Source organism: Lithobates pipiens, unplaced genomic scaffold (genome assembly GCF_037356315.1).
Source record: "Lithobates pipiens isolate NorthernLeopardFrog02 unplaced genomic scaffold, aLitPip1_a1.2 Scaffold_19, whole genome shotgun sequence".
Classification (NCBI taxonomy): Eukaryota; Metazoa; Chordata; class Amphibia; order Anura; family Ranidae; genus Lithobates; species Lithobates pipiens.
The window spans coordinates 555,337,275-555,364,016 of NW_027507764.1; the positions used below are offsets into that span (position 1 = coordinate 555,337,275).

Sequence of the window (26,742 nt, forward strand, 5' to 3'; positions counted from 1 at the left end):
CACATAAGCGGATTTGTACACGACGACCTTCCATTTGCAGGTAGCGCGGCAGCTCACAATAATTTTTTATTTTTTTTTAACACATAACCTGACATTATATATATATATATATATACACATCTATCTCTAATGATTTTATTCTGACAGATAGTTAAAGCGTATCTAAAATGCACAAACAAAAATTTAATATACTGCAGCTTACCAATTCAGAGATATGGTGTCCCTATTAGTTTTTTTTTCTTTTTAGGCCTTTTTCCAGTTAATTTTTACCTGGTGATCTGGGACAATCGGTCTGTTATTTTTTCAAGTCCTTTAAGACTGCATTCACCCGCTCTGCTTTTTAAATCGTGGGCAGGCTTGCCATGATTGTGCCCGCCATTTCAAAGCGTCTGCCAGGGCTGGCTTAGCTCTTCCTTCTCTGGGCTGGCTGCTCAGCTGTCGGCTAATTGCTAACTCATCTCTGACCTGCCTACTTAAAGCGGTCCAGCTCACTTCATCTCTGCCTTCGCCTTGGTCACATCACAAGAAATCATCTCCTGCGGTTCTGTTTGAAGACTCGTTTGCTGACATCTCTTCTGGCTCCTTATCCTGCTGGCTGCTGCTCTACTTGGATCCCTGATTTCTGGCCTGGCTGACTACCCGATCTGGTTATTGAACTCTGGCCTGGCCGATTACGCGTTCCGGTTACTGGACTCCTTTGACTACGCTTTTTTTATTTACCATTTTATTAATAAACAAGTGTGATTTAATTGTACTTCTGTCTCAGTCTGATTCATGGTTTCTGACAGCGTCCAAGCATGAATGACAAAATCGCAGATGGCACATTTGAGATGGCATTCATTTGAATGTCACCTAAAATCACATTGCGGTTCTGCTGCGATTGACAAGCAATAGAATTGCGCTGCAATCGCAGAAAACCGCATCGCATGAAGAATTTTGCCCAAAAAAAAAAAGTTCAGGAGCTACTTTTGGGTAGGGAAGGGGGATGTCACCACTCCAGGAGAATCGGCCAAAAGTACATTTCTTCACCAGTTAAGAGGCCACAGGTGCCGGTGTTGTGTCGAATACTGTCCCCCGTCGGATAGTGTCTGCTCTGTACTGCGCATGTGCAGTACGGAGGACAAGGAGACGCTGAAAGTCTCCGAAGATGAACGGCGACTGTGCACTGAGTCCAGGTTCAAGCCTCACCATCCAATTGGGCAGAGTAAGATAAAAAATTACAGAGCAAAGCGAGGCCGTGCCCGAAGCGTGGTGAGCGAAACAAGCCCACGAGGGACCCTCTTACTAAGTGCTACCGTATGTCCACTTGGATGGTGGGGCTTGAATCTGGACTCAGTGCCCAGGCGCCGTTCATCTTCGGAGACTTTCGGAGTCTCCTTGTCCTCTGTACACGCTGCACCTGCGCAGTACGGGGCAGACGCTATCCGATGGGGGGGGGACAGTTTTTGGCAGAACACTGGCAATGCATATAGGAAATAGATAGGAAGTAGTTTTGGACTGCCATTTATTCAAAAACTACAAACAAAAATGCATACCACAGCAGAACAAGAAATGCGTCAGAATTTCACACTACATATGGTGCTTAATCATAGCCATGATTACGCACTATATGTAGTGTGAAACACGTCAGTTTTCTTGTGCTGTGGTATGTATTTTTGTTTGTAGTTTTTGAATACGGCTGTCCAGAACTACTTCCTATCTATTAGCTACTTTTGGGTGACATGCTTCACACAAAGTGGCTTGCCCCGATTTATTGCATGACAACTGCAGCAGAACCGCACTGCGATTTTAGGTGCCAAATATATGCTGAGTGCCAACAGGTTGAAAAAGGGTAAATAAAGTAAAAATGAACCTACCCATGGGAATGGATAGCAGGTACATGCAACTGACTTTGCGTCTATTACTACCTAACAGTTTGAGAACGCAAGGCAATCAAACACCTCCCAGGCACATTTGATGAGTCATCCCTGCGTTCACGCCTCCTGTTTTGTAAAGAACAGCACATGTGTACTGCAGCATATCCTGATTGGTTCAGAGTCCCGCTTCTCCCTTTCTTTGTCTTGGAGATGAATACAGGTCTTACATTAGGAGCATTACACTAGATAAATTGAGATCCCATTCAGACTTATGTGTTGTTGCAATGCACAAAAGAACATGCTCGTTCACGCACATATCCTTCTACAGAGCTTTGTGAGGACATTCACTGTGTAGCTGCCAAAACACAAATTGTTATGGTGAAAAAAAAAAAAAAAAAAGGGTCATATGCATTGCGTGGTCCAATGTGGAGTATTGGCAGCCTTAACCCCGGACCCAATGAGCCTGAATATGCCCTTAATGGTTTTTCTGAATGAACACTTAACTCCCACCGGTGTTATTTCTTAATATGTGCCTGAAGTTCACCTTCGAAGAACATCAGCGATTCACCGGTGTATACAAGCCCTGAGTTCATCAGAAACACCTCTGCATGGTAACAACAACATAATCCTCCTCCTACAGCATAAAGCTCTAACAAAAGTTCCATTCACCTCCCCCCCCCCCCCCCCGGACCACCAACGGAAGGGGCGTTCTCCCTCCCCCCCGCACAACCACCAACGGAGGGGGCGTTCTCCCTCCCCCCCGCACAACCACCAACGGAGGGGGCGTTCTCCCTCCCCCCCGCACAACCACCAACGGAGGGGGCGTTCTCCCTCCCCCCCGCACAACCACCAACGGAGGGGGCGTTCTCCCCTCCCCCCCCCCCCCCCCGGACCACCAACGGAGGGGGCGTTCTCCCCCCCCCCCGGACCACCAACGGAAGGGGCATTCTCCCCCCCCCCCCCGGACCACCAACGGAAGGGGCATTCTCCCCCCCCCCCCCGGACCACCAACGGAAGGGGCATTCTCCCTCCCACCCCCCGGACCACCAACGGAAGGGGCATTCTCCCTCCCACCCCCCGGACCACCAACGGAAGGGGCATTCTCCCTCCCACCCCCCGGACCACCAACGGAAAGGGTGTTCTTTCCCCCGACCACAAATGTAAGGGGCCTTCTTCCTACAGACCCCCTGTAAATTTGAGCCTGTCTTCCCCAAGGCATTAAAATTATGTCAAGGGACCCTTTTGGATAAAAAGGTTGACAAAGACTGCTATAGACAATTATAACTCAGTAACCTCCAATTTTGGAAAATCCTATAACTCAGGTCTTTCAGCAAGTCACATGACCTCCTAATACCAACTGTTAATGAAGCAGCTATTCCGAGTCACCAAGGAGCTCATATTATCCACTTAGATTATGAGCACATAATCCAATTTTTAGCCGAGTAATGTGAAAATACAATCTAATCCGGGACCCCAGACTCTAACTGAACAGCAAAAACGTTACACCAAACGAGAAGAACCTTAGAAGAACACATCTGTAATTACTCCAAGGCACTTCCTGAAAAGATCATCACAAAGACAAATGGTGGATGGATAAGAGGTAACAGCCAAGTGTTTTTTGGAGTACAGAAGGAAAAAGAATACATTTTTGGCCCCATTGACTATTAAATGGGAGCGCTTGAAAAACACGTTTTCTCAACCATTTTCAGGTGCTCTCCTATTAAAATTTGGGACCAAAGAAAGGATGTGAGAATCACTAAGAAGCTCATGTGTTTTATTTTATTTTTTGCTTCACACAAAGGCCAACAAGCGACAACATTCAGGTGTAAATGGGCCTATTAGGAATAAAAGGATTATTTATCTTGAGCATTGTCACCCTTTGGAAATTGAACGACATGTGCTCTGGTGTGAATGGGGACTTAGAAACAGCGAGAAGGGGAAAGAGAGGGAAAGATGGGGGGTAGAGAGATTGGGGGGGGGTGAAGAGGGGGGAAAGAGGGACAGTGAGCGAGGGAGGGTAGAGAGAGGGGCGAGACAGAGTGGGGGCAGTGATTGGGAGGTTAGACTGGGGGAAAGGAGGGTAGAGGGGAAGACAGAGATAGCAAGGAGGGAGGGAGAACGAGAGAGAACAAGGAGGGGGGGCGAGAGGGTAGAGGCGCCAGAGAGGGAAGGGGGGCGAGAGGGGTAGAGGCGCCAGAGAGGGAAGGGGGGCGAGAGGGTAGAGGCGCCAGAGAGGGAAGGGGAGCGAGAGGGTAGAGGCGCCAGAGAGGGAAGGGGGGCGAGAGGGTAGAGGCGCCAGAGAGGGAAGGGGGGCGAGAGGGTAGAGGCGCCAGAGAGGGAAGGGGGGGTGAGAGGGTAGAGGGCGAGAGGGTAGAGGCGGCAGAGATATATAGGGTGTGAGGGTAAAGGGGGGAGAGAGAAAGGGTAGAGGGGGATAGGGTAAAATGAGGAGGGGGGTGGGGGGAGAAGGGAAGAAGGTAGAGAGGAAGACAGAGAAAAAGAGGCGGTGAGGGTGTCGGGGGAAACAGAGATAACGGGGGCCCCCCCCCCCCAAGAGGGCAGAGGTGGAAGAGAGATGGAGAAGGGGAGGGTAGAGGAGGAGACAGAGGTAAAGAGGAGGTGTGGGTTGAGGGGGGGAGATGGAGGCAATGAGAGGGGATTGAAGATGGAAAGAAAGATGGAGAGAGACAATAAAATGAACCGCCCCCCCCCCCCCCCACACACACACACACCTCGTGGCATTTTCCTCAGATGACACTTCGAGTGTTAACAAGTAAACATGAGAATCAGACTATAATGAGGAGAAGCGATGACATGTGAATGATTCGCAGAGTGTAAACGTTCTCGGACACGCTGAACGCGGTTGGATACGGCTCGCTCTGGTTCTCAGGACCCTAGCAACATGATCAGAGCCCTGCCCCCAACATCAGGGAGACGTGTTGGCTGATTTTAGTGCCGGGGACGTCTTCTGTGCTGACAATCCAAATTCTTATCATCATGAACAACGACTGACAGAAAACAGATCAATAATAACATCCAATATATCAATTATAGATCAGGAAACGTGAGGTGATTTTCATCATTTTGTTGTACAAGAAGAACATCCCTGTACGGAATAATCTGAACAAATAAAGCAATTGATCAAGGGCCCATCAACGTAAACCGATATTCATTTTCAATGGTACCCCAATGCACACTAAGCCAACTCACCTGCATTGTAGAATGTCACCACACTGTGCTGCATTATAAAAAAAGGGTATGAATGGGATCCCAATGCCCCCTCCCTGGCAGACGTACTTTGCAGTGCATTACGGTGCCCCTCCAGAAATGGTACATGCGGGTTTTTGATGCCGAGGTTTTAGGCGGCCCATTCAAATGAATATGCTGTCCTAATGCAATGTACATTATTTGCGCATCATACGATGCGTTAAAGCTGACCTTCACCCTCCCCACCCATTTTACATGATTCCGCTCCTACACACCTCCTCTCTTACAATCAAATCTTTTATATTTTTATTACCTTTTAGGGGGAACAAATCCCCATTCTTCCTGGATTGCTGCCTAGGTGAGGATGATGTACTCAGCTGTCTGCAGCTTCCTGGGATGTGTCACTTGTCCCAGGAGGCCTTGGGTACTCTGCAAAGCATCACCAGGGAGCTGGGCATCTTTTCTTGGCTCTTGCATCCAGCACTCCCCCCCCCCCCCCCGACATATTTTAGCACAAGTGTGTCATCATGGAGCCAAATGTCTCTTCCCGGCACTTGCAGCCAGTCCCTCGATGAGATGTTGTGGTGCATGCGTGTCAGAGGGTCAAATGTCTCTTCCTGGCTTATGAATCCAGCCCCCAGATGACATGTAGCTTAAACGTATCCTCAGGGAGCCAACCGTCTCTTCCTGACTTTTGCATTCAGCCCCTGATGACAGATTATGGCTCATGCACATCATCAGGGAGTCAAATGTCTCTTCCTGGCTCTTGCACCCAGCCCCTAATGACATACTGGAGCACTTGCACATCATCAGGGAGCCAAATGTCTCTTCCTGGCTCTTGCACCCAGCCCCTGATGACATACTGGAGCACATCATCAGGGAGCCAAATGTCTCTTCCTGGCTCTTGCACCCAGCTGGCTCCTGATAACATTAAGTTGGCGGTGCAGGACTGGGTGAGCAAAACTGCTGTATTTGTATGTTTTTTTTTTTTTTTTTTTGCGTACTCCCTGCAAAGAGACCGAGCGGTCAAAGACTCCACTAACGATCAGTAGCTGGGAGAACTTGCTCCTGATCATGTGACAGCCAATCACAGTAGTCACATGGTGTTTAGAACATTTAAAAAGGGATGCTGGGACAGACAGGAAGGGGTTGAAATGTCCAAGTGACAGTTCTATTCACAGGAGCTGCGTCACGGCGCGGTAACCTTGTAAATTGCTGTGCCGAAGAAAAAAAAAAAAAAGTGCACGCCGTACTTTATGTCAGCACACCCCCTCCCAACACAATCAACTTCATAGAACACCAGGGAAAATGCTCTTTGCATTGGGACTGCGCTGTGCAAGGCCATCTAATGTACATGGTATGAATGGGCCCTAAAAGAAGCAACCCCTCACCAACACAGATGAGCTTTATGATCCCCCTATGGTGTACACCAGGGGCCCTCCAGCCGTTTGGACTACATTTCCCATGAGGCATTGCAAAGCTGGCAGTTACAATTACTCCCAGAGGCATTATGGGACTTGTAGTTCTGAAACAGCTGGAGGGCCCCAGGTTGCCCACCCTTGTTGTACACTATTGCTGCCGCACCCAATAGCGTACAATCACACAGTTGTGTGCAATTAATCGCAGACTAAACCCTGGGTAGCCGTTCGTTCCATTTGTTTAGCGATCCCTTTCCTATTCGGTGAAGCGAAGCTCGCAAATTTTTTAGTAACATAAGCAAACTGTTAAAAAATCGCTAGCCTACGAAAAAAAAAAAAAAAGAAAAAAACGCCACCTGCCCACGGAGGGTCCGGAATATGCAGAAATTCTGTTCTGCCACCTGTTTCTCTCCACCCCTCCCCCCCCATCCCCAGACTCTATGTAATCAGCTGTTTATTCGCAGCCCCCAACAACTGCAGCCTGAGACATAATACGCCAAAACGCAGCACTAAGCGTATAATGACGCCAGCACAGCCAATGCAAACACATGCACTGAATGTTATCCATCGCTCTGGTGGAAGCTAATGAATAATGAGAAAACACCCAGAGGGAAGCAGATCCCCGTGTGAAACGATCGCTGCATACAGACATGCTGCAGTCCAATGACACCGGAGCACGGCGAAGAGCCTGAACACGCGGTCATTCCAATCAGCTCCCTTTGCAATGAAGGGGTTAAAACATCAAAAATCTTTTAATGGACTTTGATATTATATAAGGTTTTAAAGGGGGGAAAAAAATAAATAAAAAAACAACCATATGCTGGTACAGACTCTTGAACGATCCGATCTGCTCTATGGGATTCATTTGAATTGTCTTGAACCACATTATTATTTACGCACATAAATGCTGCGTCTGCACTGACAACACTTTGGGGTTACTAAAACTGTAAAGTGAAAAATCTGGTGCAGCTGTGCATGGTAGCCAATCCGCTTCTAACTTCAGCTTGTTCTATTAAGCTTTGACATTAAAGTGGTGCTGCACAGAAAATAAAAATTCATCAAAATTCCAAAAAAAATAAATAAAAAAAAAATTGTTTAACTCACCTCTAAATGCCTGTTGCTAGGGGGTCCCTCGTAGTCTGTGAAGCCACAGCCAGGTGCCCACAGTTAGAATGCCGGCGCCGCCGAGCGGAGGGGGGAATGAGCGGGATTTTGTCCCCCCACATCGCTGGACCCTGGGACAGGTAAGTGTCCAATTATTAAAAGTCAGCAGCTGCAGTATTTGTAGCTGCTGACTTTTAAAAAAAAAAAATTCACATTGATGCACTTTGACATGTCAAATCGCATGCCAAATTTGCGGCTATCGCCGGCAATGGCACTGTCCGAATCAGTGCGACACAACATTTGAGGCACCGCACTGATTCCCAAAAGTAGTACAGAAACTTCGGAGTGTGATTTCCATTGACATCTGTGCAGCAACCCACACAGTAGAGCTGCACAATTAATCGTTAAAAAAATTGTGATCTCGATTCAACCCCCCCCCCCGACCATCTCTATTGCAGATTCTTTCATATAACAAGTGGAGAGACTCATCTGCTCACTCAGCTGTCAAAAGAAAACATCTGGGCAGTCTACCAAGTTTTTAACATGAAACATTGTAAGTAACCTTCCTTCTTTGATCAAAGGGATAAACTTTTGTGTGTAAAGAAAAACAAAAAAATCAAGGTAGTCTGCCAAGTTTGTAAATGCAGGAAGTTTAACAACTTAAAATCGAAATCTTTTTCTGACACTTGTTTCTCAACTTAAAATCAATATTTTTTGCTAGAAAATTACTTGGAACCCCCAAACATACATTATTATATATTTTAGCAGAGACCCTAGGGAATAAAATGGCAATTGCTGCAATATTTTAAGTTACACTGTATTTGTCCAGCGGTCTTTCAAACGAAATTTTGGGAAAAAATACACTTCAATGAAAAAAAAAAAAAAAAAAAAAAGAGAACAGTAAAATTAGCCTAATTTTTTTTTTGTTTTAATGTGAAAGATGATGTTACGCCGCGAGAATCGTAAGAGAATCATGACCTATCTTTTAAGCAAAAAAATAGTGATTCTCATTTTAGCCAGAATCGTGCAGCTCTACCACACAGAAGTTTCTGAAATTCTACGGTCTAAAAAAAAATTAAAATTGAATATGAAAATATAAAATTATATTATATATATATATATATATATATATATATATATATATATATATATATATATATATATATATATATAATCACATTTTTTTAAACTGTATTATATTCGACTTTAATTAATATCATGAATTGAAATGAATATGAATTTGTCAGTGGGGTGGATTTGATTTAAATCACTAGCAAAAAAGCTTCATTCAAATCAACTCGATTCAAATCATAATTTTTAAAGAGCAACTGTCATCTCTGTCCTGCAGAGGCTCCTCCTCTGACCCGCTGTTGTCTCACCGACAGTCCCATTCACTTTAATGGGAAGGCTGGTGATGTGGCAGTGACACAACAAGGTGAGGGACGTGGCGGCAGCAGGTGAGTGGATGCCCGCTAACGGGCACTACCATGATGGATCTGAAACAGGTGCTCTTTAAATGTAAGGACTTATTCTTGCTGGTAGTTATAAACTTTAATATTTGCAAACAAATTTCCTATTTAGAATAATAAGCTGTCAGGTTAGTAAAACAGTGATATCAGGACCGATTCAATCAGTTTGTAGTGTACATAGATTTGCAAAACAATGGGATAAAGGAATAGTCCTGAACTTTTTTTCTCATGGTTACTGTGAAACAGTGTGAATAAATCAATGCAGTGTGTGTTATCCCAGCTTGCCGAGCTTGAATTCATTGAATGAGTTTACAAAAAATGTAAATATTGCATGCTACATAACTAAGCTCTAGTTCGTGCTGAATAAAATATATTATTAATAAATGTAAAACTATAAAACTATCTTTAGATAGATTTTTACTCTAAAAGCATTTTATTAAAATTAAATTTATTATATTTATTATAAATCAGATTTTTTTTTTTTTAATTGTTGATTTTTGCCTGAATTTGCACTTTAACTGGACCAAACAATGCACAGGACCCTTTCTGAAACCACATCACGGACCCAGCCCCAATGGAGACTTAGTGGGTTCTTCTTGGGGGGGGGGGGGGTAGAAACAAAAACAACACCCCCCCTGCAGACAGTCTGGCACTCACCCGCTCGTGTGGCGGGGCTGTGGTGTCCTCTCATTCACTCCTGGACCGCGGGCAAGGCCGTGGCGGCTCCGGTGTCCGCTCCTCCAGCTTCCTCCGCCGCGCGTCTCCCTCTTCTGCCAAAGCGCTAGGCATCCAATAAGATCACCTGACACTTTGGCCAAACGGGAAACAGGTCTCACAGACCTGCCTCCCGATTGGCAGGGAGGAACTTTAGTGTGATAATAGCGAAAATTAATTCGCTATGGTCACACAACTGGGTGGGCTTGGAGTCCAAAGCGCCTTTTTTGAAGCACATTAGAGCCTCTGGGTCTAATCAGGTGCTTATAAAAAAATAAAAAAATAAAACACACACACCCCCACCATTGGAATCTATGGTCCGGCGCCACTGATATGTACATCTGGGGGCCAGACGCGCGGATAGGGGAGGCGGCCCCCGTGTGCCCTCTATGGACAGGTCGCCACTGCCTGGCTCCATTGCGATTCGCATGACATGCGAATGTAACCAGATTGGATGCGGTTTAAAAACGCATCCAATTCGCAAATATGTGATCCCAGCCTAAAGGGTACATGAGGGGAACGCCATTGGAATGCGGATTCCCTATTGGGCCTAATGGACACTTAGAGATCCTGCACAGGGCTACAGCTAGGCTTCCACTACTGGGTGCCAGGAATCACATGCTTTCCCGACACGAAGAGAAAACCGCTGCCCTTTAGTAGATGCGAGGCAGCATCATGAATGGATCATGGCGCCCTCACACACCCCAAACCACATGGTGGCGCAAAGTGATTCAGTGCGGTGTGTTTTTGAAAAAAAAAGTCAGGGACTTTTTTTTTCCCCGTTTCTCATGTGTAGAGCAGCCCAATCACATGAATGAGATCCTCTACACGCACGGCGCAGAAAATTCACGCACATTCGGTGGTACCTGTAAACATGAACCAAGCCCAAGACATAAGAAAAGTCTTGATGGATGTTATTTAGATGGTGATGTCGTCTTTTAAGCCAATTTATCATCATTAGAGGAAGATGGGGGGGGGGGGGGGGAACGCCATTGGTGGCCACCTTCTAAATATGCTACGTGCCTGGCTCTCCTCTATTTTCACTAGTTGTAGGTCCAAAGCAAACATGCAGCCAATGAAAGCTGTGGGCAGAGGTAGGCTTTTGCATTCCCTATGCTTCAGGTCATTAACTAAGATGGCATCTGCCTGAAAGCCAGGCAACTAGCATTTCCAAAAGAAGGTGGCAGCCAGCATGCATTTCTCCCGACACATCTATACACATACAGATCTGATCTTCACAACATTTAGACAATGCACGTCCCGCTCAGCATTAAAGTACTAAAGCTATTGAGTGGCTGCCAGGTAATATGCATTTTCAAAAGGACAGGCCAGAGGTGACATGCTGCCCTATACATTGCCAATCATAGAACGATATTTGGAACCTGCAACATACGGTTTGTGCTCCATGCGTTGTCCAATCATAGAACACTGTTATACCTGCTCCAGATCTATATTGGCCCATACACAGCCCAATCATAGCACTGTACAACACCTGCGCCAGATCTCCTGTGCCCTGTACACAGCCAATCACAGAACACAATTAGGCAAAGGCACCAGATCACTTCAATCCCAAACACAGCCAAATCACCACAAGATCTATGACACCTGCGCCAAAGCTCTGCTTCAGACTGATTGTGCCCCATACATTGCCCAATCATAGCACACTCTGACACCTGTGTCAGATCGCTTGTGTCCCACACACAACCCAATCACCGACTTATACCACTTGTGAACCATACATTGATCAAACATAGAACACCCTTTAGTGCCTACACCAGATATCCTCATACATTGCCCAGTCATGAAACGCTTGGTGGCACCTACACCAGATCTCCCCATACATTGCCCAATCATAGAATGCTTGGTGGCACCTACACCGGCTCTCCCCATATATTGCCCAATCATAGAACACTTGGTGGCACATACAACGAATCTTCCCATACATTGCCCAATCATAGAATGCTATGTGGCACCTACACCAAATCTTCCCATACATTGCTCGATCATAGAATGCTTGGTGGAACCTACATCACATTTCCCCATACATCGCTCAGTCATAGAATGCTTGGTGGAACCTACATCACATTTCTCCATACATCGCTCAGTCATAGAATGCTTGGTGGAACCTGCACCACACATTGCCTGATCATAGGACGCTTGGTGGCACCTACACCAGATCTCCCCATACACTGCCCAGCCATTAAACACTTGGTGGCATCTACACAAATTCGCACAGTCATAGAACGCTTGGTGGCACCTACACCAAATCTTCCCATACATTGCCCGATCATAGTATTCTTGGTGGAATCCATATTTTGCTCAGTCATAGAATGCTTAGTGGAACCTACACCACACATTGCCTGATCGTAGAATGCTTGGTGGCACCTGCACCAGATCTCCCCATACATTGTCCAGTCATAGAACACTTGGGGGAACCTACAACCAGATTGCCAGATACATTGCTGAATCATAGAACACTCTTCAGCATCTTCCCAGATTCTTTGTGCCCCATACACAGCCCAATCATAGAACGCTCTTTGGCACCTACACCAGGTCCATAAACACAACCCAATCATGGAAGCTTGGTGGCATCTAAACCAGATCTCCCCATACATTGCCCAATCATGGAAGCTTGGTGGCATCTAAACCAGATCTCCCCATACATTGCCCAGTCATAGAACACTTGGTGGCACCTAAACCAGATCTCCCCATACATTGCCCAGTCATAGAACACTTGGTGGCCCCTACCTCAGATCTCCCCATACATTGCCCAGTCATAGAACACTTGGTGGCCCCTACCTCAGATCTCCCCATACATTGCCCAGTCATAGAACGCTCTTTGGCGCCTACACCAGATCTCCCCATACATTGCCCAAACCGTAGAACACTTGGTAGACCCTTCACCAGATTCCCCATACAATGCCTATCATGAAAACGCTTGGTGGCACCCTCACCAGATATATTGCCAAATCATAGAACGCTTCTGGCACCAGATCACCACAAATTAAGCCCAATCAAAGAACGCTTGGTGGTACCTACACCAGATTGCCAAATCATGACGGAACGCTCTTAGGCACCTGCGCCCGATCGCCCCATCCAACGGCCAATCACAGAACACCCCCACCCCAATCCTGGATGGATGTGAGCCCACCTTCTCTCTTACCTTCATATCACTGATGATGGTCTGGAAGAGCCCCCCCAGGGCACTGCACTCCTTCTCTATCACAGCCTCCATGTTTCAGCAATGAGATCCAATCCACAGAACAGAGCGGAGAGCCAATCCGGGGACGAGGAGCGGCGATCAGGATCCCTCTATACACCTCTATGTCACCTGGACGGATGTCACCGCGATTCCTGGCACAGGGGACACACAGGACGGATCAGATCACACCCTCAGGACCACAACCCCCACAACATCACCCCTCTGTACAAGATCCATGGTGAGCCGGGATCCCTGCGATCACTAAGGAAGGACAAACGAGCAACGAGCTGAGAACACAGAGCGGCCAGTCCCATCCAGCGCGATGCAAGCTCTGCCCAGCACTGCGCTGCCTTCTCTCCTTCCCCTTCCGTCCGCAGAATCAGAGCCCAGCAACCAGCGCCCCCTACCGCACAGCCCGGGAACCGCCGCCTGCCTGCCAGCCACAGCTATTGTGTCTGCGGGGTGTCCGCTCTGCGGTATTCACACTGCTCCCCCCTCCCCCCCACTCCATCATTTATTGGGGGGATCATCACTCCCATCATCCGATCACACCATCCGATCATCAACAGAGGAATCACAGGGGATGTAATAATGACTTCTTACATTGTATCATTCTCTTCTTACATTGTATTATTCTCTTCTTACATTGTATCATTATCCTGATAAAGCCTCATAAAGAGATACAATCAGGATTTACACCTCAGGAGCCAATAGGAAGAGAATTCAGAAGCTCCCCCTCCCCCCTAAAAAAAAAAAAAAAAAAAGTAAGATCGACCTTTTTATTTTTATTTTTTTATTATTTATTTTTAACCACTTCAATACCGGGCACTTACACCCCCTTCCTGCCCAGGCCAATTTTCAGCTTTCAGCGTGTCGCAATTTGAATGACAATTGCGCAGTCATGCTACACTGTACCCAAACTATATTTTTATCATTTTTTTCCCACAAATAGAGTTTTCTTTTGGTGGTATTTGATCACCTCTATGGTTTTTATTTTTTGCGCAACAAATAAAAAAAGACCGAAAATTTTGAAAAAAAAAACAAGTTTTTCTTTGTTTCTGTTAATTTTTTTTGTAAATAAGTAAATTTTCTTCTTCAATGACGGACACTGATGAGGCAGCACTGATGGGCATCGATGAGGGGGCACCAATGAGGTGGTACTGATGAGGTGGCACTGATGGGCACTGATAGGCAGCACTGATGGGCACTGGTATGCAGTACTGATGGGCACTCATAGGTGGCACTGATGGTCACTCATAGGTGGCACTGATGGTCACTCATAGGCGGCACTGTTGGGTACTTATGGGTGGCACTGATGGGTACTTATGGGTGGCACTGATAGGTGGCATGGATGGGCATTGATAGGTGGGCACAGATGGGAACGTATGGGCACTGATAGGGGAGAACGGATGGGCACTGATAGGTGGCACTGCTGGACACTGATGGGTGGCACTGATGACATCACTGCTTTTATTTTGTACATGATGGTACCAGTTAGCGCCCATTTGTGTGCACTGGTTGGCACAGATTGGGCTGTCATTTGCATACGTGGATGGCCATGAGTTACATACCTGGCCATCCACATGTTACCCACATCCCTGATGGTCCTGGGGGCTTCCCTGGTGGTGCAGTGTGGTCAACCGAGGGAGGGGCTGCACTGATAAACAATCAACACAGACCCCCCCTGTCAGGAGAGCCGCCGATTGGCTCACCTCTACTCGCGTCTGTCAGACACAAGTGAGGAAAAGCCTTTTCTGTTTACATCGTGATCAGTCATGATTGGACACGGCTGATCACGTGGTAAAGAGCCTCCGACCGGAGGCTCTTTACCGAGAAAGGTGTAGCGGTGTGTCAGACTGACACACCGCTCCTCCGATCGCCGCGATACGGAATGTTATCCTGAACCCAGGGCCGCTGTTAAAAATCATGGGGCCCCGTACAGTCTACCTGGCGGGGCCCCCCACACAGCAGGGAAAAGACTTTCACTCTGGGCACGGTGAATACCCACAATATTTTAGATATGTGGGAGAGCAGTATGCAGTATGGCCAAATTTATGCTCAGAGCCCGGGCCCAGTCTCTACCTCCACCTAACATCCCCCGACTTCACAAGTACCTGGTCCTGCTGGCTTCTTTTATCTGGGGTCCTCGTGCAGTGCTTCTCCTGGGGTGGGGGGATTGGATCCTCTGGATCTGGGAGCGTGGGGACCGGCCAGAAGCTGAGCTCCTCTAAAACCTCTGCTCCTTCCACCTGGGCACGAAGTTGGACAGCCGGAAGCAGAAAGCAAAGTATTTAAACACTTTCGGGAGTAATCTGCAGCCGTATGTCCAGACAATTACATTACACAAGTCCCGGCCGGCGTATTGATATAGAAGAGACTGGGACTTGTGTAATGTACTGTATGTAATAGCCTGGACATACGGCTGCAGATTACTCCCAAAAGTGTTTAAATAATTTGCTTTCTGCTTCCTCCCACGCAAACTACATGGGACCCTAGCTCAGGATTAGTATAGTCCCTATAATGTGGGAGTCCCCCCCTCTGCCTCTGGGCCCCCCTACAGGGCAGGGCCCAGTACAGGAGGGCTGGTGGTCCCCCCCTATCAGCGGCCCTGCCTGAACCTCCTGAAGGACGTCATATGACGCCCAGTCAGGATAACAGAACCACTTCCCGGACATCAATCTGCTATTGACCGGGCGGGAAGTGGTTAATTACCACAAACAAAACACCAAATTTTACGCTAGAGTTAGTTTTAGGGCAAAAAAAAAATATGCAATAAGCTAGTCAAATGTTTGATCAAATGTAAAAGTTCAGGTTGCACTGAGTAAATAGATACCCAACATGTCAAACCTTAAATTTGCGTGCCTTCCATAAAGGGTGCCCCCAAATCCATGCACCCGGGCCCTACTCTACATGCAGGGCTCCGGACGCATGGATTTTTTTTCTTGAAGCATGTGATTAGAGTCTGTGGCTCCAATTGGCTTAAAAAAAAGGGGGTGTGCCCCAAACCCACCCAGTTCTGTAACAATAGCAAATTAATATCCACTATTGTCTTCCAGATTCTCTTCCTGGCCAATTGGCCAGGAGCAGAAACAACGGCCCCCAGAGTGAGGAGCAGCAGCCCTACACCGGATCCTCGTCATCTGCCTCCTAAGGTAAGGAGGCCTCTGATCGCTGCCTTCCCGTACGTCTCCCATGCGGGTGGGGGGGGGGAATCGCCATCTTCTCATTCGTCTCCCATGCAGGGGGAGAGCACCGTCTTCCCATCCATTTCTCATGCGAGGGGGGGGGGGGGTTGCCGCCTTTCGGTCCATCTCCAATGCGGGGGGGGGAACGGCGTCTTCCCGTTGGTCTCCCATTCGGGGGGGGGGGGGGTCACCATCTTCCCGTCCATCTCCCATGCAGGGGGGATCTCCGTCTTCCCGTCAGTCTCCCATGTGGGGGGTGGTATCGCCGTCTTCCCCTCCATCTCCCATGAGGGGGGGGGAGTCGCCGTCTTCCCGTCTGTCTCCCATGTGGGGGGGATCGCCGCCTTTCTGTCCATCTCCCATGCGGGGGGGATCGCTGTCTTCCCATCGGTCTCCCATGCGTGGGGGGAGCGCCGTCTTCCCGTCTGTCTCCCATTGGGGGGGGGGGATTGCCGCCTTTCCGTCCATCTACCATGCGGGGTGATCGCTGTCTTCCCGTCGGTCTCCCATGCGGGAGGGGGGGAATCGCCGTTTTCCCGTCAGTCTCCCATGCGGGGGTGCGATCGCTATCTTCCCATCCATCTCCCATGCGGGGGGGATTGCCGTCTTCCCGTCCGTCTCCTATGCTGGGGTGGGATCGCCATCTTCCCATCCGTCTCCCATGCGGGGGGGGATTGCCGTCTTCCCGTCGGTCTCCCATGCGGGGGGTGGGATCGCCATCTTCCCATCCGTCTCCCATGTGGGGGGGGGGGGGATCGCTGCCTTCCCGCCCGTCTCCCATGCGGGGGGGCGGGGGGATCACCTTCCTTCCGCCCGTCTCCCATGCACACACTGACAAAGGGAAATTCAATTGTGTGAGTTCAGCTAAAACCCACACAATTTCATTTCCGTATGTCAGTCCTGACTTCGGGGGACGATTTCAGAAACATCTGTGTGGGTTGCTGCACAGATGTCAATGGAAATTGCCCCCTGAAGTCACCAAAAGTAGTACAGAAACTACTTTTGGGAATCAGTGTCAAATGGCATGCCAAAGCGCTCCCAATGTGAACCAGGGCTAAATGAACAAGCTGAAGTTAGAAGCTGATTGGCTACCATGCACAGCTGCACCAGATTTTGCACCCTGCTAAAAGCCGCTCGGCTTTTATGCCGGAAGAGTGGGAGGGGGCCACTCCGCCGCTTCTGGCAGCTAGGGTCAGACTGGATTGAAGCTGTAAACGGCTTCATTCCAGTCTCCTGATCGTAAACACAGAAGCGACGTCATGACATCACTTCCCGTTTACTCGGCTGCCAATGCTGCCGGTTTAAAAAAAATATATAGTATTCAGAATCGCCAAAAACAGCGATTGGAATACTTTGAAGTGCAAAGGAGGGATTAGAGGTCTTTTAGACCCCCGATCCCTCCATAAAGAGTACCTGTCACCACCTATTACTGTCACAAGGGATGTTTACATTCCTTGTGACAGAAATAACAGTGATCACAATTTTCTCTGTAACTCTAACCTGGTAACCATAAAAAAAAAAATTAAAACTTTCCCTATGGCGATTTTTAGGTTCTGTAGTTTGTTGTCATTCCACAAGTGCGTGCAATTATAAAGCGTGACATGTTTGGTATCTATTTACTCAGCGTAACATCATCTTTCACATTATACAAAAAAATTGGGCTAACTTTACTGTTTCTTTTTTTTTAAATTCATGAAAGTGTCTCTTTTCCCAAAAAGTTGCATTTAAAACACCACTGCACAAATACCGTATGACATAAAATATTGGAACAATCGCCATTTTATTCTCTAGATTCTCTGCTAAAAAAATACATATAATGTTTGGGGGTTCTAAGTAATTTTCTAGCAAAAAATATGGATTTTAACTTGTAAACACCAAATAATAGGCTTATTTATGAAAGGGATAAATTACATAGTACATAGTAGGTGACGTTGAAAAAAGACACAAGTCCATCAAGTCCAACCTATGTGTGTGATTATATATCAGTATTACATTGTATATCCCTGTATATTGTGGTCGTTCAGCTGCTTATCTAATAGTTTCTTGAAACTATCGATGCCCCCCGCTGAGACCACCGCATGTGGAAGGGAATTCCCCATAAATTGCTGCATTTGTAAATTCCAAAAGCCAGTCTAAAGGAATAGTAGTGGTAAAAAAAAGCACTTGTGGGTTTACTCAATCTTGTTTTTTGTACAATTCTCCTTTAATCGGGTGTGGCAAGGGGTGTGTCCTATGCCTGCATACTTTTGCCGATAGGTGTCCCTCATTCCCATCTCAAAAAGTTGGGAGGTGTGCTAATGTGTCCCAACGCACTGATGCGTTATATATTCACATATAAATGAAAAAAGAAAGCAAAAAGCAAGCACCTGCCTGCACCTTAACAAACAATGATGCTTTCACCAACAATTTTTCACGTGGGTGACAGGGTCTCTTTAAAAGGAACACAGTCCTAAATCAATTGAATTATGGATTTCTCAAAATACTGAATTGGAGATTATAATTGAAAGAATATATGGACTACCTAGAAACTTTTTTTTTTTAGTCTGCCTCATGTTTTTAGGACGCCTGTAGTCAGAGAATTAGGAAACCTGTTCAGCAGGTTGCATTCGTTCCTCAGCTGCCAATCAAAATAAAAGACAATCAGATCATCATTCTCCAACCAGAGTCAAAAGACTTGTATATCCTGCTGTAAAATAACCAAGTAAGAGTAAACAATATTTTCAGGGGGTCAGAGGTAAAGGCCCGGATGTCATTTAAGCTAACAAGAAGAAAGCATGCGCTTTGGCTGGCCACAGACAAACAAAGGCGATTGGCTGAATGAGTCGAACACCTGCAACCACAGCTATTGGTTAACTATCAGTTAAGCATGTACAGTGGTGTGAAAAAGTGTTTGCCCCCTTCCTCATTTCCTGTTCCTTTGCATGTTTGTCACACTTAAGTGTTTCGGAACATCAAACCAATTTAAACAATAGTCAAGGACAACACAAGTAAACACAAAATGCAATTTGTAAATGAAGGTGTTTATTATTAAAGGTGAAAAAAAATCCAAACCATCATGGCCCGGTGTGAAAAAGTGATTGCCCCCCTTGTTAAAACATACTACAACTGTGGTTGTCCACACCTGAGTTCAATTTCTCTAGCCACACCCAGGCCTGATTATTGCCACACCTGTTCACAATCAAGGCATCACTTAAATAGGAGCTGCTTGACACAGTAAGGTCCACCAGAAGATCCTTAAAAGCTACACATCATGCCGAGACCCAAAGAAATTCAGGAACAATTGAGAAAGAAAGTAATTGAGATCTATCAGTCTGGAAAGGGTTATAAAGCCATTTCCAAAGCTTTGGGAATCCAGCGATCCACAGTGAGAGCCATTATCCACAAATGGCGAAGACATGGAACAGTGGTGAACCTTCCCAGGAGTGGCCGGCCGCCCAAAATTACCCCAAGAGCGCAGCGACGTCTCATCCAAGAGGTCACAAAAGACCCCACAACAACGTCCAAGGAACTGCAGACCTCACTTGCCTCAGTTAAGGTCAGCGTTCATGCCTCCACCATCAGGAAAAGACTGGGCAAAAATGGCCTGCATGGCAGAGTTCCAAGGAGAAAACCACTGCTGAGCAAAAAGAACATCAAAGCTCGTCTCAATTTCTCCACAACACATCTTGATGATCCCCAAGACTTTTGGGACAACATTCTGTGGACCGATGAGACAAAAGTGGAACTCTTTGGAAGGTGTGTGCCCAAGTATATCTGGCGTAGAAGGAACACTGCATTTCATAAAAAGAACATTATACCAACAGTAAAATATGGTGGTGGTAGTGTGATGGTCTGGGGCTGTTTTGCTGCTTCAGAACCTGGAAGACTTGCCGTGATAAAAGGAACTATGAATTCTGCTGTCTACCAAGAGATCCTGAAGGAGAATGTCCGACCATCTGTTCGTGTACTCAAGCTGAAACGAACTTGGGTTCTGCAGCAGGACAATGATCCTAAACACACCAGCAAGTCCACCACCGAATGGCTGAAGAAAAACAAAATGAAGACTTTGGAGTGGCCTAGCCAAAGTCCTGACCTGAATCCTATTGAGATGTTGTGGTATGACCTTAAAAAGGCCGTTCATGCTCGAAAACCCTCTAATGTAACTGAATTAGGACAATTCTGCAAAGATGAGTGGGCCAAAATTCCTCCAGGACGCTGTAAAAGCCTCATTGCACGTTATCGCAAACGCTTGGTTGCAGTTGTTGCTGCTAAGGGTGGCCCAACCAGTTATTAGGTTTAGGGGGCAATCACTTTTTCACACAGGGCCATGATGGTTTGGATTTTTTTTCACCTTTAATAATAAACACCTTCATTTACAAATTGCATTTTGTGTTTACTTGTGTTGTCCTTGACTATTGTTTAAATTGGTTTGATGTTCCGAAACACTTAAGTGTGACAAACATGCAAAGGAACAGGAAATGAGGACAAACACTTTTTCACACCACTGTATGGTTGGCTTGCTCATATATTGGAGTACTATGTAAATCAGCCTTTCTCAACCTTTTTACCCTAGAGCCGGGGTGTCAAGCTTAATTTCATTGCAGGTTGCATCAGCATTATGGCTGCCCTCAAAGGGCTGGTTTTATCTGTAAGAAAATATACCCAGAGAAACCCACACCCCCCTACATCAGATGTTAAGAGCCCCCCCCCCCCACCATCAGAAGTCAAGAGTCCCCCACCCTTCTTTACATCAAAATGCACCCCCCCCCTTGTTATCTTGTGCTGCTGCTGGGAAGAAGCTTGGTGGCGGTGATGGGAAGTAGAAAGTGCAGGGTCTGGAGGAGGACCAGTTGAGGGCTGGAGTCAGCTACAGGAATCTGCTGCATGCTGAGACCAGGCAGAGACAAAGGGTCAAAGAGAGTCGTGGGATCTATAGGAGATCTTCTGTCTTCCTCTCTGCTGCTGACTGTGGAGATTAGGATGGGGGGGGGGGGGGGGCAGTTACAAGCTTCAGAGGCTGCACAAGAGGGATGCCACAGCTGCAGAATAGGTGTGAATGAATGAATGAATGAATGAAATACTTGTATAGCGCACAATGCGAACTGAATCGCCTCTAGGTGTGAGGGTGTCACGTACCTTTAAGCAGAGCCCGGAGTGCAGGGAGTGGCCTCTCGTAGACCTCTGACTCGAGAGACCCTGGTAGTGGTGACAGGGGCTCAGGAGCACAGAGGGGCACAAGTGCCTGACTGGATAGCAGGTGGTAGAGGCAGAAGACCGTTGAAGGAGGAGGTGTATTGTAGTCCGGTGTCAGAATGCAGGCAACGGTGAGATAAGGTTCAGCAGACAGCAGAAGGGTTCCTGTAGTCCAGCAACGGCATACAAGTGATTGCAGGAAGTGACAAACAACGGAGGGGTATTGTAGTCCAACAACGGATGCAGGTGCAATGGATAAGCGGAAGTGGAAGAGTCCAGTAGTCTGCAGCCAGAGGTAGAAGGCTACAAACGCAGAAGGAGTACAGCCAAATATTGCGGAGGACTGGGAGGTGTCCTGTAGTACAACAGCAAGCAACTTACAGTTGACGGATGGTGTAACAGTCCAGGTCAGGCACAGGCGGGCAGATCAGGTACAGAAACGGAATCCAGAAGAGTAGTCGGGTACAAAGCCAAAGTCGGGGGGCAGGCAGCAAACAGCAGAGTCGGGAACAAGCCGGGTTCGATACGGATCAGGATACAGGTACAGGTACAGGTTCAGGTTCAGATACGGATCACCAGGAAGCACAGGAACGCTGTTGATCAGGCAGCAAAACACTGAAGCATGGCTCCAGTTTAAATAGCGCTATTGGCGCCAATTTGCGTCAAACGACCGCGCGCGCACGCGCGCACCGCTGATCGCGGTAACGCTCCTGAAACTGGGTAAAAGATCTTCTGCGACTTTCGCCGCTCGGACGTCCGTGAGGAGGATCTTCCTGACATTGCCCCCCCCCAATGGGCAGCCTCCGGATGCCCAACTGGGACATCCTACCTGGGTGAGATCTTTTAAATGCCAGAACCAACCTCTTGGCGTGGATGCCAGTCTCTGGTTCCCAGGAGTTCTCTTCAGGACCATACCCCTTCCACTTTACCAGATACTGGACCTGGTTGCGTCTCTTTCTGCAATCCAAAATTGCTTCTACTTCAAACTCTTCTTCACCATTAATAAGCACAGGTTCAGGAGGGCCCACGTTCCGATCAGTGAAGGGATCCTGGATTGAAGGTCTTAAGAGGGACACATGAAACACCGGGTGAAAACGCAGCGATTCTGGTAATTTCAGTTCATAAGCCACATTATTAATTTTCCTGGTGATTGGGAAAGGACCCACAAATCTTGGGCCCAGTTTTCTAGATGGGCATGTTAATTTTAGATTCAGAGTAGATAACCAAACCAAATCTCCGGGTTTTAGATCGAGCTCCTCTCTCCTCTTTCTGTCAAAAACTGCTTTGTTGCGCTCTTGGGTTCTTGCCATCGTTTCTTGAAGCAACTTGTTATTGGTGCAGAAAAAGTTCAAAGTTTCTTGAGCTGCTGGAACCGTGCATTCTGGGATATTGGCTGATAAGAACTGAGGGTGAAAGCCATAGTTCGCAAAAAAGGGAGATTGATTAGTTGCAGAATGAACAGAGTTATTGTAGGCAAACTCGGAAAGTGGTAAAAGGGATACCCAATCGTCTTGCGAAAAAGAAGAATACCAACGCAAATATTGTTCAAGGGTCTGGTTTGTTCGTTCGGTCTGGCCGTTGGTCTGGGGATGATAGGCAGAAGAAAACGAGAGATCAATTTTCAAGGATTTACATAAAGCTCTCCAAAATTTTGATGTAAATTGTACTCCACGATCGGAAACAATGTTCGCAGGTATACCGTGGAGTCTTACAATCTCCTTAATGAAGATCCTTGCGGTCTCAGGGGCAGAAGGTGTACCCTTCATGGGCAGAAAGTGAGCCATCTTGGACAATCTGTCAACCACCACAAGGATAGTGGTAAAGCCTTCTGACGGTGGTAGTTCTACAATAAAGTCTATGGAAATCATTTTCCAAGGTCTCTCCGGGATGGGGAGTGGTTTCAGCAACCCCCAGGCTTTGGCCTTGCTACTCTTGTTCTGGGTACAGGTAATGCAAGATTCTACATAAAGTTTACAGTCTCTTAGCAGCTGAGGCCACCAGAAGGTACGTTGGAGAAGTTTGGCGGTCTTGTGTACCCCAAAATGACCGGCCAGCTTGTGGTCGTGGCAAGACTTAAGAACAGCAACCCGTAGTTGTTGGGGCACGTAGATCTTATTTTCATGCCATAACAAGTCATTGCTAGAGAGTAAGGTGGTGTTTGAGGGATGTGAAGCTGAAGATGAAGCCTGCTTAAGTTGGGATAGAAGATCTTCCTGGAGCATAAGGAAATTTCCGGGCGCAAGGATGGTGTCTGTGGGTTGAAGAACTTCGGGTTCGCTGAACATCCGGGATAGCGCGTCGGGTTTGGTGTTTTTCGATCCGGGCCTATAGGTAATGTGGAAGGAAAATCTTGTAAAGAAAAGTGCCCATCTGGCCTGACGCGGCTTCAGTCTCTTAGCAGTATTTAAATACTCTAAGTTCTTGTGGTCAGTGTATACCAGAATGGGATGAGCTGCTCCCTCCAGGAGATAGCGCCATTCCTCCGGTGCAGCTTTGATAGCAAGTAGTTCCCTGTCCCCGACATCATAATTCCTTTCCGCTTCAGACAACTTACGTGAGAAGAACGCCACCGGATGCAATAAGGCCTTGGGGCCCTGTCTCTGAGAAAGGACTGCTCCCACTGCAACTTCGGATGCATCCACCTCAAGGATGTAGGGTAGCGCAGAATTAGGATGCTTCAGGACAGATGCTGACACAAATTGTTCTTTAAGGGAAGAAAATGCGGCTTGTGCCTCCGGAGTCCACTGGAACTTGATACCTTGTCTCGTTAATCTGGTGATTGGAGCGATGATTGTAGAAAATCCCTTGATGAATTTTCGATAAAAATTCGCAAACCCCACAAAGCGTTGAATTCCTCTCTTATCAGTAGGGGCTGGCCAATCCAGGATGGCCGAAACTTTTTGCGGATCCATCTTGATTCCATCCACCGAAATAATCAGCCCCAAAAACGGAATGCTGCGACGTTCAAACTCGCACTTCTCAGGTTTTGCGTACAAGCCGTGTTGGCGAAGCCGAGTGAGAACCTTCTTAACGTGTTCCCTGTGAGCTGGCAGAGAGGGGGAGAAAATTAAGATGTCGTCCAGGTATACTATAACAAACAGGTCGAGAAAATCTCTAAAGATATCATTCACAAAATGCTGGAAAGTCGCAGGAGCGTTGCACAGCCCAAAGGGCATTACGAGATATTCAAAGTGTCCGAAGCGGGTGCGGAAGGCAGTCTTCCATTCGTCCCCACTTCGGATACGGACCAAATTATAGGCTCCGCGCAAATCCAGTTTTGTGAAGATACTAGCTGATCCAAGGCGCTGGAATAATTCGGGTACCAAAGGCAATGGGTACCGGTTCTTGACTGTAACTTTATTTAAGTCCCGGTAGTCAACACAAGGGCGGAGAGAATGGTCCTTCTTTTCTACAAAAAAGATTCCTGCCCCAGCTGGGGACGTAGAAGGACGTATGAACCCCTTTTTCAAATTGTCATCAATGTAAGTCCTGAGAGTCTCCAATTCCACTTCTGTTAAGGGAAATATTCTCCCGAAAGGGATTTCGGCTCCGGGAAGGATCTCAATTGGGCAATCGTAGGGTCTATGAGGGGGAAGTGTTTCTGCCCCCTTCTTGCTGAACACGTCCAAGAAGTCATGGTAAGCCTCAGGAACGTGCTGGCACGTCTCAACGTCGGTCTCCATACACATTAAATGGGGTGAGACCTTAATTGATTCTTGGAAGCAGTGTTGACGACAGTAGGGAGAGAAAAAGTAAATGTTTCCGGTGGACCAGTCTATTTGCGGGTTGTGTGCCCGGAGCCAGGGCATACCCAGTAGTGATGGACGAACTTCCGACGGGACGTTTCGCGAACGCGAAACGCGAACGGACACAAACGTTCGCGAAAACGACCGTTCGCCGCGGGCTCCATTGACTTCAATGGGAGGCGAATTTCGCAAACCTTTAGGTCGAATTTGCGGCCACGGGGTAATTATTAGGGGGTAGCACGTAGTCCCACCACCTGGACAATAGCATAATACATGTATGAGGTGAATTTGGGATCGATAACTACAAGCATTTTTTTTTTATTTGGGAAATTGTTCTGACAATTCAGGACTATGGAGCTAATGAAGGCAATGGAGGAGAGGGAAGGTCAGGGACCAGGGTAGGCAAACAAGAGGGTGCAGGAGATACAGAGCACTGACAGCAGCACCGTAATACAGAGCACTGACATCAGCACCGTGACATACAGCGCTGACAGCAGCTCCGTGACATACAGCGCTGACAGCAGCTCCGTGACATACAGCGCTGACAGCAGCTCCGTGACATACAGCGCTGACAGCAGCTCCGTGACATACAGCGCTGACAGCAGCTCCGTGACATACAGCGCTGACAGCAGCACCGTGACATACAGCGCTGACAGCAGCTCCGTGACATACAGCGCTGACAGCAGCTCCGTGACATACAGCGCTGACAGCAGCTCCGTGACATACAGCACTGACAGCAGCTCCGTGACATACAGCGCTGACAGCAGCTCCGTGACATACAGCGCTGACAGCAGCACCGTGACATACAGCGCTGACAGCAGCTCCGTGACATACAGCGCTGACAGCAGCTCCGTGACATACAGCGCTGACAGCAGCTCCGTGACATACAGCGCTGACAGCAGCTCCGTGACATACAGCGCTGACAGCAGCTCCGTGACATACAGCGCTGACAGCAGTACCGTGACATACAGCGCTGACAGCAGCTCCGTGACATACAGCGCTGACAGCAGCTCCGTGACATACAGCGCTGACAGCAGCTCCGTGACATACAGCGCTGACAGCAGCTCCGTGACATACAGCGCTGACAGCAGCTCCGTGACATACAGCGCTGACAGCAGCTCCGTGACATACAGCGCTGACAGCAGCTCCGTGACATACAGCGCTGACAGCAGCTCCGTGACATACAGCGCTGACAGCAGCACCGTAAGCAGCCCCAGGAGGAAGTCAGCACAGCACAGGGATGGTGTGATCCCCTCATAATAAGAACCCCCAGGAGGAAGTCAGCACAGCACAGGGATGGTGGGAGCCCCTCATAATAAGAACACCCAGGAGGAAGTCAGCACAGCACAGGGATGGTGGGAACCCCTCATAATAAGCAGCCCCAGTAGAAATATGACACCGCTCAACCTCTTCAAAGAGGAGGGTAGGGGCATATAGTACGGTGTGCTTTTTTGGGTCAGGGAAGTGAGCCAAATGAATTAAGAAGGTCTGTGTGCTTGATTCCAAAAATTGTTTATAGACATATACATGGTCTACTGATCACATGTGTTGAATTCCTCCGAGATCCATGCCTCATTCATTTTTAGAAATGTGAGGTAGTTAACACTGTCGTGAGCTAGGCGAGTACGCTTATCGGTCACAATCCCCCCTGCTGCGCTGAACGTCCTTT

The 26,742-nt window shown here is 47.6% G+C and overlaps 1 protein-coding gene across 8 annotated transcripts in view; it reads right to left on the reverse strand.

Moving 5' to 3' along the window:
• MTSS1 (MTSS I-BAR domain containing 1) overlaps positions 1 to 13,355 on the reverse strand; it is a 250,529-nt gene extending 237,174 nt beyond the window's left edge. For 3 of the 8 annotated variants that reach the window (XM_077493314.1, XM_077493311.1, XM_077493315.1), the window contains exon 1: positions 12,932 to 13,355. In XM_077493314.1, coding sequence (XP_077349440.1) covers positions 12,932 to 13,003 — 72 coding nt within the window. In that variant the 5' untranslated portion in view covers positions 13,004 to 13,355. The remainder of the gene's footprint in view (positions 1 to 12,931) is intronic. The other 5 variants (XM_077493317.1, XM_077493313.1, XM_077493310.1 and 2 more) reach the window with 2 other exon arrangements.
• Positions 13,356 to 26,742: the final 13,387 nt, after the last annotated feature.